This window comes from Halichoeres trimaculatus, unplaced genomic scaffold, assembly GCF_033239565.1.
Source record: "Halichoeres trimaculatus isolate MK-OKI-2021-1 unplaced genomic scaffold, fHalTri1.1 fHalTri1_scaffold_8, whole genome shotgun sequence".
NCBI classification, from domain to species: domain Eukaryota; kingdom Metazoa; phylum Chordata; class Actinopteri; order Labriformes; family Labridae; genus Halichoeres; species Halichoeres trimaculatus.
Genome location: NW_027437186.1, coordinates 9,376,074 through 9,396,122, shown reverse-complemented (window position 1 = coordinate 9,396,122; position 20,049 = coordinate 9,376,074). Strand labels below are relative to the sequence as shown.

The 20,049-nt window shown below is 39.4% G+C and overlaps 1 protein-coding gene across 1 annotated transcript; it reads right to left on the bottom strand.

Moving 5' to 3' along the window:
* Window positions 1–1,879: 1,879 nt before the first annotated feature.
* LOC141794743 (NACHT, LRR and PYD domains-containing protein 1-like) lies at window positions 1,880–19,051 on the bottom strand. The gene is made up of 14 exons (XM_074675207.1): window positions 18,875–19,051; window positions 17,830–18,252; window positions 16,310–16,483; window positions 14,967–15,143; window positions 14,385–14,558; window positions 13,195–13,371; window positions 12,504–12,544; window positions 12,298–12,395; window positions 11,308–11,351; window positions 8,939–9,153; window positions 8,486–8,739; window positions 7,080–7,196; window positions 6,788–6,929; window positions 1,880–5,532 (listed from the first exon to the last, which is right to left on the bottom strand). Exons 4-14 carry the CDS (start codon window positions 15,020–15,022, stop codon window positions 5,198–5,200), a joined length of 1,653 nt encoding a protein of 550 aa, XP_074531308.1. The 5' UTR covers window positions 15,023–15,143; window positions 16,310–16,483; window positions 17,830–18,252; window positions 18,875–19,051; the 3' UTR covers window positions 1,880–5,197.
* Between the last annotated feature and the right edge of the window lie 998 nt (window positions 19,052–20,049).

Here is a 20,049-nt window from a genome sequence, read left to right as displayed (position 1 = left end):
TGTTATTTGATGGTTGGTGTGGTAGGGTATGACTTTGGTTTTTCATAGATAGTGTTTATGTTTGGACTCACACCTGATTCACAAATTTACCTTTTAAGCATGGTCAGCAAATATTTTTACATCCCAACCACATAGTTTCTTTTTCCTTGCCTCTTGTTTTGCCTCAGATGAGTGAGTTTTTTTTTTAAAGAATCAATGTTAACACTAAATGAAAAACAAACATCTTTTTCATGTGAATGTGTGTGTGTGTATTTATATATATATATATATATATATATATATATATATATATATATATATATATATATATATATATATATATATATATATATATATGTGTGTGTGTGCGGTCAGGCAATTAAAAAAGTTAATCTAATTAATTACAGGATTTGTAATTAATAATCTAATTAATCGCATTTTAATCTCATATCTGCTTATGGTCCCAAAATAAAGAATTTGAATTCTAGAACATTAAAAAATTGTAGTGCATGACCAATCAAATGAATACGCAAAAAAGAGACCATACTGTGGTCTCATTTTTCTCTGTAAAGTAAAGTGCAACACCTCTTATAGATTCAGGAGAACCATGGCTATACACTGATGTAACAGTGTGTACCCACTAAAAGCGTCGAAAATTTTCTGCGCGTTGATATTACATACAAAGTCTGTTTAAAACTGCTAATTGATGCTGCTAGAGTGGCTTCAAGCAGAGAGCGGCGAGTGTTTCCAGGGAACGAACGCTCAACGCTCACCGCTCAACGCTTGAGGCGAGCGAGTGTCTTGACGCGCTGGGAAAGCCTATCAGCGTGTTGATCGTCACTGTCGCAGAGCATTCTCTGGTTTTGGCGCACGACCGATCTTTACTCAGCAATAATAGAGGAGAAAATGATAATTACAGTTGCTGCTCACCCAGAGCTCTGTGATGTGTCCTGTCCTTTATACAAGGACACACGCAGGAAGGACCAGGCCTGGGTGAACATCAGCCAGGAACTCGGCACACACATTAATTTTATGCATTGTGTTTCTTTGACATACAGGAAGGAAGAGAACCAAAAGGGTGCGGGAGGATGGGGAGTCCAGAATCTGGGAGATCCAGAGACTGCTCCTGGAAGCACCCCGGGACGACCGGGCCCAGCGGGACCAGCCTCCTCATCCTGCACAACAACCTCCCCGCTCCGAGGATCAATTATTCCTCGATGGCCGCGCTCCTTCCCTGGAGAGATTGGAGCCCCAAGTGAAGGCATATGTAAAATTTCAAATTCATAAACTTGTTTATGAAGCTAGCACAGTTGTGCTCAATCTGGAACCAGCTGAGTAGCTTATTAGCTCGTGGGGTACCAGTCTCTGCAGGGAACAAGCTGGCTATCGAGGAATAGTGGCCCCAAGTATGTGTCCCTGAGGCTCTTCTGTGTTTTTTTTTTAAATATTTTTTTATTTAGTAAAGAATTTTATTTTTTTAATATGATTTTGAATATTTTTTTTTACAAATTTTCTCATAAATGTATTCATTGCATTGCTTTTGATGTCTTTTATCATATCTACAGACAAATGTCAGACCAAAGATTTGTTGTACAGGTAATTATATTCATAAAAAAGTCTTTGACTATTTGACTTTAATTTACAAAACTGCCAAGGGTCAGACGTTCAACCTGGATCTGTCATAAAAACACAACAAATCTAATAAAAAGCAGAAAAAGTATGGCTGCTTCAGCAAAAGTTGCCTTTAAAGTGAGTTCTAGTCTACATTACAGATGCAGGAGATGCAGAAGCTGTTTGACTTTTCCTTTTATTGATACCTGTGATTTCCTGGATGAAAGGGGGAGAGCTGGAGAAGAAGATGATTTTTTTCAAGATTGAAACAGCTTCAAAATAGCTCTATTTTAAAAGACAAATGCACAGAGTGAACTCTCTTTTGTCATCCAGTGTGTTTGGTACAGGGAGGAGGAGGAGGAGGAAAACAGGCACATACCTGTCAATATATCAAGGTTGGAAAATTAATGAGCTTGTTTTTATTAATTCGTTCATTCATTAAATGATATATTGATTGTGACAGGCCCATAACCTAAATTCTAATACATCTGCTATATATAATACATAAAACATGCTGTGCTGACATTTATGCGTTCATTTAATTTTATTTCTGGGACTGTGTTGTAACGACACGACCCTTCTCGAGTTGGCGTTTAAACACTCAAGGGGGAGAAACTTTAAGGAAAGTGATAAATTTGGCAAAGTGTATTTTATTTTAGTTGCAAATGAAACCAATGAACTCTCAAGAGACTATGTCCAAATCAGAAAAAAAAGTTTACCATTTATTCAAACCGAACAAAAGCCTCTACCGCGCACCCGGCGCGTAATGGTTATCAAACACAAGTATTCTCACATATAATGCCCCAAACACAGTCTTTTCCCACCCTAAATAATGTGAAAATTCCCCTCTAACGGAAATTACCCCGCTTGTCCTTTTTCAAGTCATTTTAAATGATCTTTCACACAGTTTTTTGGTCAAATTTCCAAATGGAAGATGCAAGGAATCCTCCGAGCCCTGAAAGTAATCCACACAGGGAAAAAAAACCCCAAACCCCAAAAAACGTGATCGATCAACCAAAAAACACTTGTATACCAGGAAAAATGCAAAAATACAACAATCTCACCACTTTTTGAACAAACTTAAATCCACAGAGACGGCGGTCCGTTCCTTACGCACACTCTTGGTCCCAGGACGCAATAATCCGAAGGGATCCGTAGGGATGTATCGGCACACTCCAGTTACTACCCTTTGGGACGCTTATCTTAAGTTTATTTCAGCTTTGTCCGGACAGCTTATTACTTTTTTTAATGGTTTTCCAGGCCCTTGCTACAGGCACGCCTGTTTCATTGTCCTTTTCCCTCGCGATCTCCTCTCTGCGCCTTCCCTGACGCCATGGGCTCCTTTTATATTTCGTCCTACATTGTGTACCCACCGAAAGCATCGCAAATTTTTTGTGCATTGATATTGCATACAAGGTCAATTTAAAACCGGGAATTGACGCTGTTTCGGTGCCAGCATAGAGAGGCGTTACGCAAGGTTCACACAGGAAGCGCCGCGCACAGCAGTTTCGGATCGGCGCGAGGGTTAATCGATGTTATTGTTCACTCAGCACGCGCGCGGAATGGCTCCACTCCACTTCTCATTTTTTCCGCGAGGTGCGCGCGCTGCAAGCGCCAGTTGTAAAGTTTGAACGGAGCAGACTGAAACGTCCGATTACTGCCGAGCTGAGTCGATGTCTGATCACACACACACAGAGCGCAGCAGAAAATGCTTCATGTGTGAACAGCCAAGCACCATGCGGCTGCATACCTGAGCCTGTGGCTGCACACCTGTCAAATGAGCCGTCCTAGTGCCCGTAGTGTACAGCTGGCCATGCATGAACGGGGAAAGAGAGAAAACGGCGCTTTTTCAAAATTTTCTCCCATGATCTTGGAGTTATTGACCATCAAAAAAAGTCGTTAGATTTGTCGCCAGGCGCTTTTCTCTAATTTTGTTGCTGGGGGGTCCAGAAAGTCGCTAAAATAGCGACAGAGTCACTAGGTTGGCAACACTGCAAACGATTGCTCATCGGTGAAGAGCAGCCCCAAGCTGAAACGTGACACCAAGAAGATAGAAAGAAATTTTCAAAGAATTCTTTAGATTTAGATACAGGACATATATCGATCATTCGGGGCTTATTGAAAGTAAAGAGTGTAGAATTATCTGTTCTTTAGAGAATTGAGCTAAAGCAAACGGTTGATTTTCTGCAGATTTTCAAAAAGGACGTGTGAATAATCAAGGTGTGGACGGCAGTCTCACAAAAATCACTCTCTCTCCCCCCCCCCCGTTTAAAACATGTTGCTGACATCAGGTGTGATACATTCAGGGACCGTCGGAAAATTTGAGAATCTGACGAGAACACCACCTTTTTTTTTAAAGCTTTCGAATAGGACAAACTGTTTGTAAATGCCAGGCATTCACATTTTTGAACCCCCTGCGGGTTTGGGATCCAGATTAATCTGCGTTAATTTTTAAAACGCATTAATTTGCGGTGTAATTAATTAATCTAAGTAACGCGTTAAAATGACAGTCCTAGTAATAAATCATTGCAGTATAACACAAAATGTCTGGTCTGTCAGTCACTCATGTTTTCTCTGCTACAGAAGCTCAGAAAAATGCAATGCTGGCTCACAATTTAAAAAAATTGAGGGAACAATTCGATCTTTTGAGCTTGGTTAAACTCACATTTCAGGCATGCCAAAACACAAATATATTTCTGTTTTTTTTGTTTTTTACAAATGATATTCAAAGAGGTCCCGCGACCCTGAACAGGATAAGCGGTACAGAAACTGAATGAATAAATATTCAAAGAGGTGATTTGGGGACCAATGAAACTATTTCTCCTATTACATTGACTCACTGAGACAGTTTTATCTTGTTGGTTTTTTTTTTTGGTTTTTTTTTATTATTTTAAAGAGCCTACAGTTTTGTGCGCAATCGAAATGGCAAAAGGCAATCAGGCCTTGCAAATGTGATGCATGGTGTTCTAATAAACAGTTTGATCATAAATTTATTCTGACATATAGAAATAAGTTACAGTTACTCAAAAAATAAAGGTTAAATATGCATGGAAATTTTTGGCTAGAATGAAAGTAAAAGATTAAGTTAGATTAACCTAACATAGCAGTTTTTACACAAATAAAATTAAGTTGGTTCAACATATTTAAGCCAGAAGAGTCAAAAATTGTCTTGTCCAGACGAAAGAAATTGAGTTTGCCTAACTAGAGAAATCTTGTGGGATCAACGCAATAATGCCAAGTTGAAAAAACTGCAAAGATGCATGCAAATTGTTACCTCAATTGTTTTTTACATTGAGCCAGCATAGCATTTCTTAGAGTGTACCTGACCACAGGTGATTCATACAGAAGCCTGGACAGCAGTTTGAACAAGGTGCAGCCAACCGTCAAACAGAGAATTCTGTCCTGGAAAGCTTTCACGTCCTTCATATCTTCACAGCTTCCATTGTCCTCCGGGACATGGAAGACAACGGCAGATGTTTTAGGACTGGAGTAGTTCTCTTCTGGAGTGACAGTCCACTTGTGAGAAACAAGTTGGAGCCACTGAAAACCTCATTGTCCAGTAAAAAAAAGTCAAGTGTCATTTTAAAACAGCCAGCTGATTTTTCAGCTATGCCAGAGTTAATTTGTTGAACTTTGTAAGCTCGTTGAAAAGGCACGAATCCTTTTCACTGAGAGCTTTGTGTAAAACTGAGCAGGCATTAGCCCCCTTTCTTCCCACGGTGTCGAACACTTCTCGTGCTTTATCTGCTCTGGGCTTCAAGTCTTTGAGCGTCTCCCACTCCTCATCATTTATAACACGATTCTGCAGGAGTATGTCCAGGAGCTGGTTTAGAACAGGATCAGATACACTTTCTATAAACTGGATCCTATCCAAGACCGGAGGTAGCCCTGGTGTGCTGTCCTGTGCCAGGACAATGTCCTGTAGAGGTTCTTTTCTAGGACCTTGAAGGAAAGCAGAGGACATATATTTTTTATTTGCTTACAATTTCTAAAAAAATAAAAGCATGATAAAATGACATATATATCTCCAATGAGCAATGAGGTAACATGTTTGCTTTGTCAATGAAATAAAAGAGAGGGCAGAAAAACAGTAGAAACCTATGTTTATAATGCAAATGAATAAAAATAGGTAGAAGGAATTAAATGAAAGTGCTCTTCATATAAAGATGCAGTCTTCAGTGTTGAACAAAAATTCAGAACAAACTCAGTAGAAATGGAATATAATTTATGTTTAAACAAACATTTTACACTTTTGGAGTAAAGCATTTTAAAAGCAGATTCGGAGTGTGTAGTAGACTGATGTCGAATTTTTTCTAAGTCAGTGGTAGAGTCTGTTCTCACCTTTATTTTTATTTAATGGTTTGGGAGCCTTGCCTTGGCTGACGAAAAAGGCTTGAACGTATTGTAAAGGTAGCTGGTAAAGTCTCTGGTGTTAAACTGCCTAATCTATCTGATAAATTTCAAGAGAGGGTAAGAGCCAAGGCTCAGGACATCATCCAGTGTCTTGATCATCCTCTTCACGCAGAATTTGATCTCTTGCCCTCTGGCAGAAGATACAGGCTACCTGCAGCCAAATCGAATAGGCTGAAAAATTCATCCCTCTTCAAGCCATAACAGAGCTGAATGTGAAAAATGAACCAGCTTGAACATTGATTGTTTTTGTCTTTAGGATGGCTCCATATCTGGTTCCCTCACAGTTGCTTCTCCTTGTTAATGTGTCCTGTGCCTTTGCTTTTATGGGGGAATAAATTGCTGTGCCTGTATGTTAATGTTCTTTTTACCTGGGTGCACAGCAAATTTCCCTCAGGGGACAATAAAGTTGAACTCCAGCATTTCATTCTCTATGATTGGCATGTAGCTCTTTGATACAAAATGCAACCAAGCTTTGTTCCAGAGAAGTCTGTGTGCCGCCAGGAGAAATGCAGCCACTGTCCAACGGTAACTGACGATTCTACCAACTAATCAACTGACTGCAGTGTTGTAGCTCCACCTTCCGAGATTGGATCGGTTCAGTCTGGCACCCATACGAAAGGGTCCCAAAAAATGGGACGGCTCGTCTCGGTTATTTGGGGATCTGCCCCAGGATAAGACGAACCAGACTGCTTGGTAGAAGCACGGCTGAAGTGTCCTGTGGCCTGCAAACAGATACATGTGGTCCAAACAAAGACCAATGAGTCAACAGTTAAGTCTGTCTCACCTGCAAGAAACACAACCCGTTTCCAGACTTCTTTTTTGTCTTTGTCCTTGACCACCACAGTCACTTTCTCTGGCTTTGAAGTGAGGAAAACTTCAAATGTTGGATAGAAATTTGGTCCATAATCTCCAAAAAAACGTGCATGCTAAAATAAAACAGCAAAGGTCATTTCCTTACCCTTCAGAGAAATGTTTGTCTTCCTCCTCTGATCATAAATACAGTTTGAGTGTGCTGCCAAACTTGTCTAAATAATAATTCTTGGTATGAGTGTTGGATGTGAATGAAACTGTCTCACCTCAGGCTGTATATGGAAACCCTCAGGTTCACAGTGGACACTGTAATCATTATTACATTTTAGAAGGCAGTCAGAAGAGGTCCTAATGTACTTAGCATCTCCTTGTTGGGCCGCAACCTACAACAAAAGTAAAATTAGTCATTTAAAAAGGGGGTATTCTGCTCTCCCATCATGAATACAAAGCAACAATGATGGGTGTTCATACTAAGAAAGGGCAGACTTTTGAACTGCAAGGCTCAAGACTCACTTAAAAATGTAGGGGTACTAGCAGAGAATGTAGAGCATGAACACTGTAAATTGACTTGAAAGTCAATATTCACATTTCTTGTCATTTTCACTGTATTACTATCAGGATTTTTCTCTCTGGCATACCCTCCTCTGGTCATTGTTTACAAGAGTTATGTGAAACCTGTAGGTTTGTGCAGTAACCTCAAGATCTGCCTCTTTTCACACATTAGCCAGTGGCCACAGTGGTCAACCTCTGCTCTCGCACACATTGTCCTGCCTTTTTCTTTTCTTTGGTGTTTGTCTTTTTCAGACAGTCACAGACAACAAGTGTTGGTATTTGTGAAAAATGTACTTCTCAATTATTAACAAGATATTATTGATTTTATACGTTTTTAATTTTAAAGTACAACTGAAGAAAGCTTTTACAGAAGTAGTGTAAGCACTACTGCACTTTTTAGTTAAACTTTAGTTTTAGATGTTTTTGTATATGCTTTGCTTTGCAGTAGCTCAGTCCTCTTATAAATAAACCATAAATAAATAATTTAAGATAGCTGGATGAGATCTCTAATCATGACCTAAACACACACAGTGTGTATCATCTCTGTGGTGGAACCTCAGCAGGTATGACTTATAGCCTTACCCAGGGGTAAATGATTGTACAGGCCCACCTGGGCTGCAGCCTAGGGGCTTCATGTGTGCAGGGGCTTGATTTGTATCTTATGTGATCCTCGCCTGATTCAGCTCTTCAAAACAGCACGAAACATTTTTCATTATTTATTCAATTTAATTATTTTCAATTATTTCTATTTTATTAATTCTTTTTTCAGCAAAGAAAAAACACATCATTTAAATGTTTAATATTGACTGTTGATTGTCAATTTCCTGTTATTTATCCATAATGTGCATGTATTTTCTTCTAATAAAAGTTTAAAAAATAAGTAATTCAATGTTTTCAATGGTTTTCAGTCAAGAGGTCTGTCATCTACACAATGTGGCAAGTCACTGGTTGGGCTTGTTTTGGGCTTGTTTCCTTAGAGCTGGTCTCTTATTTCTTTCTCAAGATCTGGCAGCATTGCCTAGAGCGTGTGCCTGCAGGATAGTATAAATAATAAGAGGGGGGACCCACAAAAAGAATAGCCTAGGGGCCCATGACTACCTTAATCCTCTTCTGGCCTTACCTCATTCAGAACAATGTTGTGCTGCAGCAGAAACACATCAAGAACTTCATGTTCAGGGTCTAGGCGTCGGAGGAACAGCTGGACTTGGCCTTTTATTTCACTGGGAATGTTCAGAAGCCACTTCACAAGGCCAAAGACAGAGAGGTGAGGGACGTCCACAACCACATGAGTGTCTGTGATCTTCAGTGGCTTCAAGAAGCTTGTTCCATCTTCGTTGATGTTGACAACAGACAACGAGCCATCAACAAGCAGAGCTGAGGAGGTAAAGAGCTTCGACTTAAGTTTTACTCATTAATGTCACACCATTTTATTTCTAAGAATCTTTCTGTGTCTGCTGGCATCAGGAGCATGACAAAGATGTGCCTGTCTCCTCATTTCATACAAAGCATTGCACATAGTATGTTCAAATCAGGTTCATTAAGTTATTTTCCATGAAGACCACATGCTGCGTACCTTCCTTTGTTTCACAGTGTGGGAAATGCAGCTGCTGCACAGCCTTCTCTGTACACTTGATGTCGTATAGCGGCCCTGCAGCCTCCTTTCCCCATGACTGGAGGAGCAACTCTTCCCATTGGACGATCCTGTACTGAAGTGCTGATTCCTTTGACATAACAAACACCAGTCGGGTCACAGTACACTGAAACACACCTTGACCAGGACACCTGAACCTGCAGGACAGAAAAACAATTATTTAGCATGAAATATCCTTTCAGACAGGTTGTTGATCTAATGTATTCTCACTGGGTGGTGCTTGGGTTATTGAGGATCAACTAGTGCGTTGGGTGTGGATCCTGATGGTCGTATTTCTAACACATCACACCCTGTTTGAAGGAATTCCAATAGTTTCCTCTTGGCAGGGCAAGGAGGTTGTTGAACTAACAACAAGGGGGCATTGAGGACATTGAACTCAAAATCCAGTGATAATATTTTATGTCCCTTCTGCATCACCAGGACACATTTGGTCAAATACCTGTAAATCCCCTAAAACTGGCAAAGTTAGATATTCAAATAAGAATTTTAGTCTTCATGTAAGGAGATCACCGACAATAGGAGACTTTCCTGGGGGTCTTGGAATGGTACATATGCCGCCAGTGTTAAAACAAAAGAAAATTGGTCAGGGTCTGCAACCTTTACTTCCATAGGAGCCAGTCTGCCTCATCTCACCTGAAAAACAGTCATTCTGGAGCCACAAAATCAACTTTATCTTCAAAGTAAGTGTTTAAAATTCTGAAGTTTAAAGCTGAGTGAATATTTATCTAAAATTATTATTTTTTTGTAAGTATAAAATGGTACATGTGATGTATTGTTTTTTTAGTTTGAATAAATTTGCAAAAATAGATCAAACATTTCAATTTAAAAAAATTCAAATATTTACATTTGAAATTTCAAAAATTAAAAATATCTTTTTCTTAAAATAACAAAAAAATGGCATTTGAAAAATTGCAGAAAAAAGACAAATTTTAATAACTTGCAAAATTAATGCATTTAAAAAAATCAAATCAAGTTTAATAATTTTGCAAAAAAAAATTAAGTTTTCAAAGAATGCTTGGATTTTATAATATATATTGATAATATTGCACAATTTATCAATTTTTGCTGTTTGCCAATGTCTAGCCAAGTATCAAGCATGTATGTCTATAAACAGGCATGTTGCCAATTTAATGAATCCATCCACCCAGAATCTAAACATATATTTTCTTCCAGATATGTCTTTTTGTAGATGTAGTTATTTCACCAGGGGTTTAAAACTTGAGTTTAGCCGCAGGTTAATGGAAAGTTGGTGGGCTGTTGATGTTGTAGGAGGTGAAGTGGAGTAGAAGTTGGCTGTATTACAAGATGGGATGCATATTTAGTTCAACAAAAAGTTAACACAAGATTTTATTTCGTGTCAGTATCTTTAATCATCATAATCAGAACAGAGGGTACTCTGTAAGAAAAATAAAAAATTTTTTTTTTCAACTGTATTTTTTCATAGCTACAAGGAGCCACTGCAAAGGCGTCATAAGCCCCGTTTCCATTTCCATGTCATGCATTTTACAGTGTTTCTACTGACTTATCCCAGGACAGATCCCCAATTAATCAAAATGAACCGTCCCACTTTTTGGGACCTTCCATAGGGGTTCCAGACTAAACAGGTCCAATCCCGGGAGGTGGAGCCACAACACATGCAGACCATTGATTGGTAGAAGAATCTTTGTTTACCGTGCGACAGCTGCTGTATTTCTCCTGGCGGCACACGGTCTTCTCTGAAACAAGTTTGATTGTGCTTTGTAACAAAGTGCCACATGGGAATCACAAAGAAGGCAGATTGCTGGATGTCTGCCATCTTTGCTTTTTGTTTCCTGTGTCTGTGTGCTGCTATGGCGTCACCCTATTGAGTAACTGATGCGGCTATCGGCTGTGGAAATGCAAACAGGATCAGGCTTCACCGAGCCAACCCGTACCAAACCGTACTGATCTAAACCGGACTGCTTGGTGGAAACAGGCCTTAAAAGGCTCCAGAGCCACAGGTTGCAGACTCTTGATATAGTTGAACACCACTACAGAAAATAAACTACATTTTCTCTAGTTGACACAAGGGAGCCATTTTATGCATTGTTGGATGTGAAGCCCAGTAAAATGTGAAGTTTTCTACTTGATAAGTTGTGGGGGACATCAAAGCTGCCAAATTGGAGGTCCAATGGAGTCCTGTCACTGACTTTCAGGTTTTAATAGCCTACAACTAGTTCACAAGGAGCCCTGTAAAGATGGCTGTCACCAGGTCGATTCAGGCTAAACAATAAATAAAATCAGGATAATGTTGAGTCATTTTATGAGGTTACCTGTATGTAGATATGGCACTCTCAGGTGTGAAGAACACAAGAGCCTGTAAAACAAGAAAGTCAAATTGGTAACTTTTCCAAAGAAACAAACAGTTTGATTGAGCAACGCTGTAAAACAGAGGTTTCAAACTCCAACTACCTGGGTGCCACTCAGCATTGGAACCTGTCTGAGCTGTTTAAAAACCTGTACTACTCAATATGAATTATTTTACAGTCATATTTGGCTTTTCTTGCTGAATGCTTGCTGCCAGACACCTGAGAGCGCTTTGCCTCTGATAGCTGAGCCACATTTGCGCTGAGGGAGTTGACAGTAGAAACCCTCAGTATCGTTTGAAGATGGACACCACTAAATCCAGAACTTGTCTTTGATTTGCCTCTTTTCTTGCTCTCTGGAATACATTATGTTGTGTTTACAGCTCTTTCTTTGGCCCGCCACTTTTTATACTGCTCCACAAGTTTATTTGAGTAATGATGCATGAGGTTATACTCCTTATGAACAGCAACTTTCTCTTTGCATATTTCTCAAACTGAGAAATAATCTTTCTCCCACTTCCCCAGACGTCAACCTTTTGGGCTTTGAAAGAGACATCTTGCTTTAACAACAATTTGGGGATGTTGGCAACAATTTGGCAACAGTCACTAAAAAAATGGTTGGTGTTGCTTGAAAAATCACGGGAGAGCTCAGTTTGTGATGTCAAAAAATGTTGGCTGTCCAATTTGAGCCCAATGAATGTGCAGTAACGCTGAGCAAGAAGAAATGCCCTGCCTGAAAGCATGCACCTTATACAATGAACTGTTATTATGAAGGGAAGTGTAACTTTTCACTTAAAGCTGTTTTGTGCATGTTTTTTGAACTATGTTTTTGTTTGAGTGTTACTACATACATAAATTATTCAGACAAATCATTCCAATCATCCATCTTGTAATTCTAGAAATCAATATACTGCAACCTGTAAAGTCATTCTGTGTTGAACACTTTAAGCTGCTCACCTTTTCGTCATCATCAGACAGGTTAAGCTTCCCCTTCTCAACCTGTTTGTCAGTGTGTGTGTTGTCTGATTGAGCGAGGAAGCATTTGGACTTGAGAGCTGAAAAAAAAAAAAAAAAATCCGAAAACATTTATTAGTTATATAATCAGATAAATAAATGTGTGTTCAGATGTAGCTTGATGAATGGCTAAAAGCTTCAGCACTCACATTTTAAGTGTTCATCAGCTCTGATACACTCTGAATCAATCCTGTAGGAGTAAAAAGTTATAAGCCAAATTTTAGTACATCCATGTTTTGTCTCCACATTTTGTTGCGCAATGATTAAACTGAAGAATAATACAGGACAATGCATCAAGAAAAAAGTTGCTGATTTGTTGGTTGAGGCTCTGCAGAAACAGAGGGTTCTGTTCATACCGTTTTCACTTTGATTACTCCTAGAAGAAACCAAGGTTATAATAGTTAACTAAAACAAAACTAAAAACAAAAACTAAAATGTAAAATACATTGCAGTTAACTCAAACCAATAAAAACTAGAAAAGAAAACAAAAACAATAAGTAAACTAAAACTGTATCCTATGTTCTCAAAACTAACAGAAACTAACTAAAATGATAGACCCTTTTTCCCGTAATGCGTCCCTCCATGTCATAGATTCAGTGGGTTCAGCCAGCTGAACCTTGAATATTTAGGGGCATGTTATGTAAATTACGATAGTTTTCAGCCGCCACATTTATCAACAGCTGATCAGGCGTAGGCCGTGATTGGCCCAGGTACGCACGTTTCATAAATCACACGTGAACGTTGCCAGATGATTGTTTTTACACCCAGATCTGCACCAATTCCCACCCACGATTGATAAATGAGGGCCAATATATCTGCTCTCTGAGAGTATTTATTTACCACAGAGTCTCCAGTCTGTAGTTTGGACTTTCAACAAGCTCTCGAAGCAGCTCCACTTCTGAATCCTGTAGGTGGTTTCCTCTCAAGTCCAGCTCTCTCAAATGGAAGGGGTTGGACTGAAATGCTGAGGCCAGAGAAGCAAAGCTGGTGGGGCTTAAAACACTGCAGTGTGCCAATCTGAAAATTGAAAATATTAAGTGATATGTGATTTTTTTTCTTGTAAAACTATCAGTGTTTACAGTTTTTCTCATTTGCTTTGGTGACTTTGGTGACTGCTCATTATGTGTGTTTCGCATTTTTGCTGAATATGCTCTTTGCAAATCTAACCTGTTCACAGGATTGTCTTAAAACTGTAAACTGTAGGATTGTGCGAATGAAAAACATGCTCTAATTTACAACAAAGCTGCAAGTCTAAATGTAAAAAGGGGAAAGTTCTTGTCTCACTGTAAGCTTACAAGGGGAGGAATGAGAAACTGCTACTATGGTGTGCACAAATGACTACTTGTTGTGGAGGTTGAACCAACAGTTCTGGGATTTTGATTCTGATGTGAGACACATTGCCCCAAAGCAACTGAGAAAACTGTAGTTTTTCCAAGAACAGCTGAGGAAAAAATAGGACTTTAGTTTTTTTTTTTTAACTAAATAGACCCCTAAACCTAGACAAACGATGCAAGGTGGAAAAAACCTACATTCAAACTGAATAACAATTATGTTCTTTTTTAAACATGCTTTAGTGCCAATTCTATCATGTCACACAATGGGACTCAACCTTAATATTCCCTAATGGTCCAAAAGGAGAAAATATTCTTTCTGGTTATTCTGCAGATAGTTAGTAGGGTTTCTCACCTCAGGATCTTAAGTCTGCAGTTTGGACTCTGCAGATATTTACACAGCTGCTCCACTCTTGAACTCTCAATCTCGTTTGAACTCAGATCCAGGTCTCTTAGATGAGAGGGATTGGACTCCAGAGCTGAGGCCAAATCAGCACAGCTGTACTTTGAATTGTAAATGTAAAAATACTCCCAGCAGAATGCTGAGTACATCTAGGTTTTTTTTTTATTTTTAATTTTTGTAACTTTTAGTTTTAAACCCAAGCTTAACATTTTTCAGCCATAAATGGGAGCACAGGAAAAGGAATCAACAGCTTTTTTTTTTTTTTTAACCAGCAGAGAGTAAGTAGAGAGTCTGACCTCAGAGTTACAAGTCTGCAGTCTGGACACCCCAGATAATCAGACAACAGCACCACTCCTGAATCCTGCAGTTCATTGGAGCTCATGTCCAGCTCTCTCAGATAGGAGGGATTGGCCTTTAGAGCTGTGGCCAGAGAAGCACAGCTGACAGACGATAATTTGCAGCCTTTCACACTACAAAATGAAATTAAACAGTGTACCTTCAGAGAGTTTTTTAGACACTCTTCAGTGTTTATGTATCTAATTACTTAAAACAGACAAAAAGGTACAATTGTAAAAAGTACAAATTTGCTTAAGCACAATTTCAAGAAACCAGAATCAGTCAGCACAGCTGAAAGAAACCCAGACAGTTAAACATAAAATGGAAAAGATACAAAATCAAATAACTAAAAATGCAGGCTGAAAATTGTTTAAATTGATAGGCAGCTCTTACTCTGAGCTCACTGCAAGTTTTAAAGTTTAATCCGAGAGTTTCTTGTTGACGGAGGATTTCAACTCGAAACTCAATAAATCTGTGCCATCATAAATGGCATTAAAAAAAATTACATAATGATTTTGCTATTGACAAGCAGAGAGTCTGACCTTAGAGTCTCCAGCCTGCAGTCTGGATTTTGAAGATAGTCACACAGCTGCTCCATTCCTGAATCCTGAAACTTAAAGTTTCCACTCAGGTCCAGCTCTCTGATGTAGGAGGGGTTAGACTTCAGAGCTAAGGCCAGAACAGCACCGCTGGCTCCTGACAAACTGCAGTCACTCAATCTGAAAATAAAAAATAAATTATGTTCCTTTCAAAGTGTTTCCATAAGCCATTTAGGGCCTAATCAACTCAAGGTTTGCATGTATAAAAGCATGTGCAAACTGTTAAATGAGCAAAATAGCACTTGCAATCCATTTAGCGTGTTTGCCTTCATGAATATGTAGAATATGTGCAGATCATCTGAACACACAAAATTCTAGCAGGACAAGATGCAAATGTAATCATTTAGCCCAGACAGAGGGATTATCACACCTGAAACTGTTAGTGGGCGCTATTTTTGCATCTTTATTTAGCACGTTAGAAAGGCAGGTGCAAACTGGCACAGTGTTAGGCACAAAGGGCTGCAGTCATTGTGGCCAGAAGGAGGCAGGGGTGACAGACGAGGGAGAGTTTTTCACATGTATAGCAACATATTTGGGCAGTCAGAAATAAAAATAGTGGACGCATATCCTCTTTCCAACAACGCCATTTTTAGGCTGATGGGTGATGAAAAAGACAACTGCCACATGCACAGATTAATGCTGCAAGACTACAGACATGGGCCAATCTGATTGAAAGCCATTTCTCTTGAGTCATTTCAGGGATGCTTTTCTAATGCAATTAAACTAAAACGAAGAACACTTTGAATGGACTTTAATATAGAGAAGAAAACCATGGATAATAAAATAAAATAAAAAAATATAACAGTGTCTCTTTTTTTCATTTCCTCAAAACAAATTTTCTTTGGCTTTGAAGGACCACTGCTACTAAACGACTGAACCTGATGAAAAAGGAATGTTGCTGGTTTGACAATTAGTCTCACAATCTGTCCATCTTCTAGTGTACAAGTCAGCTTGATTCTTCTCAGCATGTGTTTCTCACACCATAACTTTTGCCTCTATTATTAGCGAACATTATCCAAATGTCATCCCAAAAGTCATAATCATTGTTTTTTTTTCATGTGCAAACTAGATCATCTTTGAGTTGTTTAATGCCATGCTGAAAGCAGTCTGGGGAAGCCTTAAAACCTGCCCCATCAGGATTTTTGGTTTTCAAACTCAGGCTAATTTTGTTTTTTTCCCGGCATTTAAAAAAATCCCATCATTTTTATTGTTTTATTCTCAGAAGCAATTAAATAACATTGTCAACCCAGAACACAAAAAAGATTTGAAATAAGAACGAAACTGACCTCAGATTCTCCAGCCTGCAGTTTTGACTTTGGAGTCCAGCAGATAGCAGCCTGACTCCTGAGTCCTGCAGCTTGTTGGAGCTTAGGTCCAGCTCTCTCAGATAGGAAGGGTTAGATTTGAGAGCCGAGGCGACAACTTCATAGTGAGTCTGTGAAAGTTCACAGCCGGAAAGTCTGTCATGAAACATGAAAAGTGAGGTATGTTTTAATCAGATGATTCAGGTTGTATTAATTGCAAGAAATACTTAAGATTTGGCAGCACAACACCTGCCCTCCCTTTCATGTGAATACATAAAAAGGCAAGGTAGAACGGAGCTCTGTCTGACAATAGTTGTTGAAAATTGAGTTTGTTTAATGTGTTTTCCAAGATGCAAGGCTGCACATTTAAAAAAAGGAGTTGTTTCCAGCAAAGCTGCAAAAAAATTCAACCTTTGTCAACATCAGGTCATTTGATGTCACATCAGGGACTGAAGCTTTCCCATTCTGCCTTCAGTTGAGTAGTTGGAGAAATAAAATAGAGACTGACTTTTTACATTTTTAAAGAGGGTGTATTGTGCTTTCCCATATTTTTAACATTGATATAACCTAATGATTCTGGAGGTTCAGACTAAACATGTGGAAATTATCAAACCTCTACATATCCATATGTTGTAAAAATCTCAGGTTGTAAACTGATCAAAAGGGTCTGCTCTGAAAAAAAAAGCACGAGATCTACCAGAGACTTGCCGAAAAATAATGAGGTCTTCACATAATGATCTCCTAACTGGTATGACCTTGGTGTTTGAGGGGCATCTGACACCAAGGTCTGCTCATACATTGTAAACCCGAATGTTCAATTACTTAATTGGGTTAAGCTATGAAAACTTAAACATTTTTATAGGTTCAATTTACTCAAATGTCTGAGTTTTTTCTGTGTTGAAACTGTTGATTTCTGAGTAGATTTAACTTTTGTTAATGTTTAAGTAAGCACAACTTAAAATCATTAGTTTCTATGACTGTGTTTTGTAACCATGAGTGAGGAGGGGACGCAGTCGAAATGAGACCCTGCTGTACTCCTAGACGCGCAGCAGTGGCAGAGGTTGTCTGTGCTCCACATGACACGGACTGTTTGTCTGTGCATTACAGCATGGACCAGCTGTCTGTGCTCCTTGTGGCATCGATCCAGTCAAAAATTTCATTGATTAATATATAAACCATTCATTTCTTGTCTAAGAGTGGTTCTGTCTCTGAAAATCATCCTCATTGAACTCAAAGACCAGAAAAAAAGATCAGCCTTTATCCTGTCAGTGATCTCTGAACATTAAAGAGATGTTTTAAAATTGAAATGAGAAAAACTTACATGTGACTTTGACTTTCACACAATGTCCTGATCAACTTTGACTGAGATTAACAAACTTTCATCCAGCCCTCAGGATTATAACTCTCCTTGACCTTCACCTTGAATGTCACAGTGAGCTGACTGAGATAGAGGAGCACAGCTCAACAGGTGAGCACTGATGTGTGAAGAACTGTACATTTACCTGAGCTGTGAGATATAAGGCAGACACTGCAGGAAAGTCCTCACTTCACTCTCTTCATATGACCAGCCCCACAGCTCCACAGGTTTCTTCTCTGGTTGGAGTTTCAGCACTTCCAGGAGGATGGAGGTCTTTCCCTCTGAGAGGTTGATGGTCCAGACTGCAGGAGTTGACTTGAAAACTGACTGTAGAGATGGAAGAACACTAAGGCCTGTTTCAGTCTCATAGACCTTAATGTAGGAGTACAGATCCAGAAGAAAACCACACTGGTAGACTGCTTCAATGTTTGGTAAAGGGAACTCTTGATATGTGCACAGTGATGCTAACAGATCCAGTGTTTTCTCTCCTGTCTGCTGATCTCTCTCTGCTGCTGCACAGAACAGTCTCCCACACAACTTGACGTTATTTTCAGACCAGTGAGAGAAACTGAAAAAGAAGATGAAAAGTTTGTCAGGATGTGATGTTAACAGCAGGAAAGGAGACATGTTTTACTGATGAAGTGTTTCCACTAAAAGCTAACAAATAGCTGTTTGTGAGCAGAGAACAGTTCCTTTCCTCCATCTCAAACTCAAATGACTTTGAAACAAGTTCATTAAATGTAGAGGACTGATCCCTGACAGCAAATGAAGATCTTCAGAACAGGTTTTCTGACTTGAGTCCATCCTCAGAGTTCTGTCCTCTGCTCTACATCCACAGATAGTTTGATCAACTGGGATATGAAGCAGCAGGATGAGCTAAAGAAAACTTCATACAGTAACCGATCAATCAATCAGATCTGGGCCTACAGTTTCCAGACTTCATGTTCAACCTGTCAGTGATCTTTGAACAAGAAAAGAATGTTTTTAAAATGAAATGAGAAAAACTTACATGTGACTTTGACTTTCACACAATGTCCTGATCAACTTTGGCTGAGATTAAAAAACTTTCATCCAGCCCTCAGGATTATAACTCTCCTCAACCTTCACCTTGAATGTCACAGTGAGCTGACTGAGATAGAGGAGCACAGCTTAACAGGTGAGCACTGATGTGTGAAGAACTGTTCATTTACCTGAGCTGTGAGATATAAGGCAGACACTGCACGAAAGTCCTCACTTCACTCTTTTCATATGACCAGCACCACAGCTCCACATGTTTCTTCTCTGGTTGGAGTTTCAGCACTTCCAGGAGGATGGAGGTCTTTCTCTCTGAGAGGTTGATGGTCCAGACTGCAGGAGTTGACTTGAAAACTGACTGTAGAGATGGAAGAACACTAAGGCCTGTTTCAGTCTCATAGACCTTAATGTAGGAGAACAGATCCAGAAGAAAACCACACTGGTAGATTGCTTTAGTGTTTGGTGAAGGGAACCCATCAAGTGTGCACAGTGATGCTAACAGATCCAGTGTTTTCTCTCCTGTCTGCTGATCTCTCTCTGCTGCTGCACAGAACAGTCTCCCACACAACTTGACGTCATTTTCAGACCAGTCAGAGAAACTGAAAAAGAAGATGAAAAGTTTGTCAGGATGTGATGTTAACAGCAGGAAAGGAGACATGCTTTACTGATGGAGTGTTTCTACTAAAAGCTAACATATAGCTGTTTGTGAGCAGAGAACAGTTCCTCTCCTCAATCTCAAACTCAAATGACTCTAAACCAAGTCCATTAAATGTAGAGGACTGATCAGTGACACCAAATGAAGATCCTCAGAAATGGTTTTCTGGCTTGAGTCCATCCTCAGAGCTCTGTCCTCTCCTCTGCATCAACAGATAGTTTGATTAACTGGGATACAGCTCATGAAGCAGCAGGAGGAGCCAAAGAAAACTTCACACAGTAACTGATCAATCAATCAGATCTGAGCCTACAGATACCAGACTTCATGTTTAACCTGTCAGTGATCTTTTTACAAGAAAAAAAATGTTTGTTTTTTTTAATGAAATGAGAAAAACTTACATGTGACTTTGACTTTCGCACAATGTCCTGATCAACTTTAACTGAGATTAACATACTTTCATCCAGCCCTCTGGATTTTAACTCTCCTTGACCTTCAGCTTAAAAGTCACAGTGAGCTGACTGAGATGGAGGAGCACACCTCAACAGGTGAGCACTGATGTGTAAAGAACTGTACATTTACCTGAGCTGTGAGATATAAGGCAGACACTGCAGGAAAGTCCTCACTTCACTCTCTTCATATGAACAGCCCTGCAGCTCCACAGGTTTCTTCTCTGGTTGGAGTTTCAGCACTTCCAGG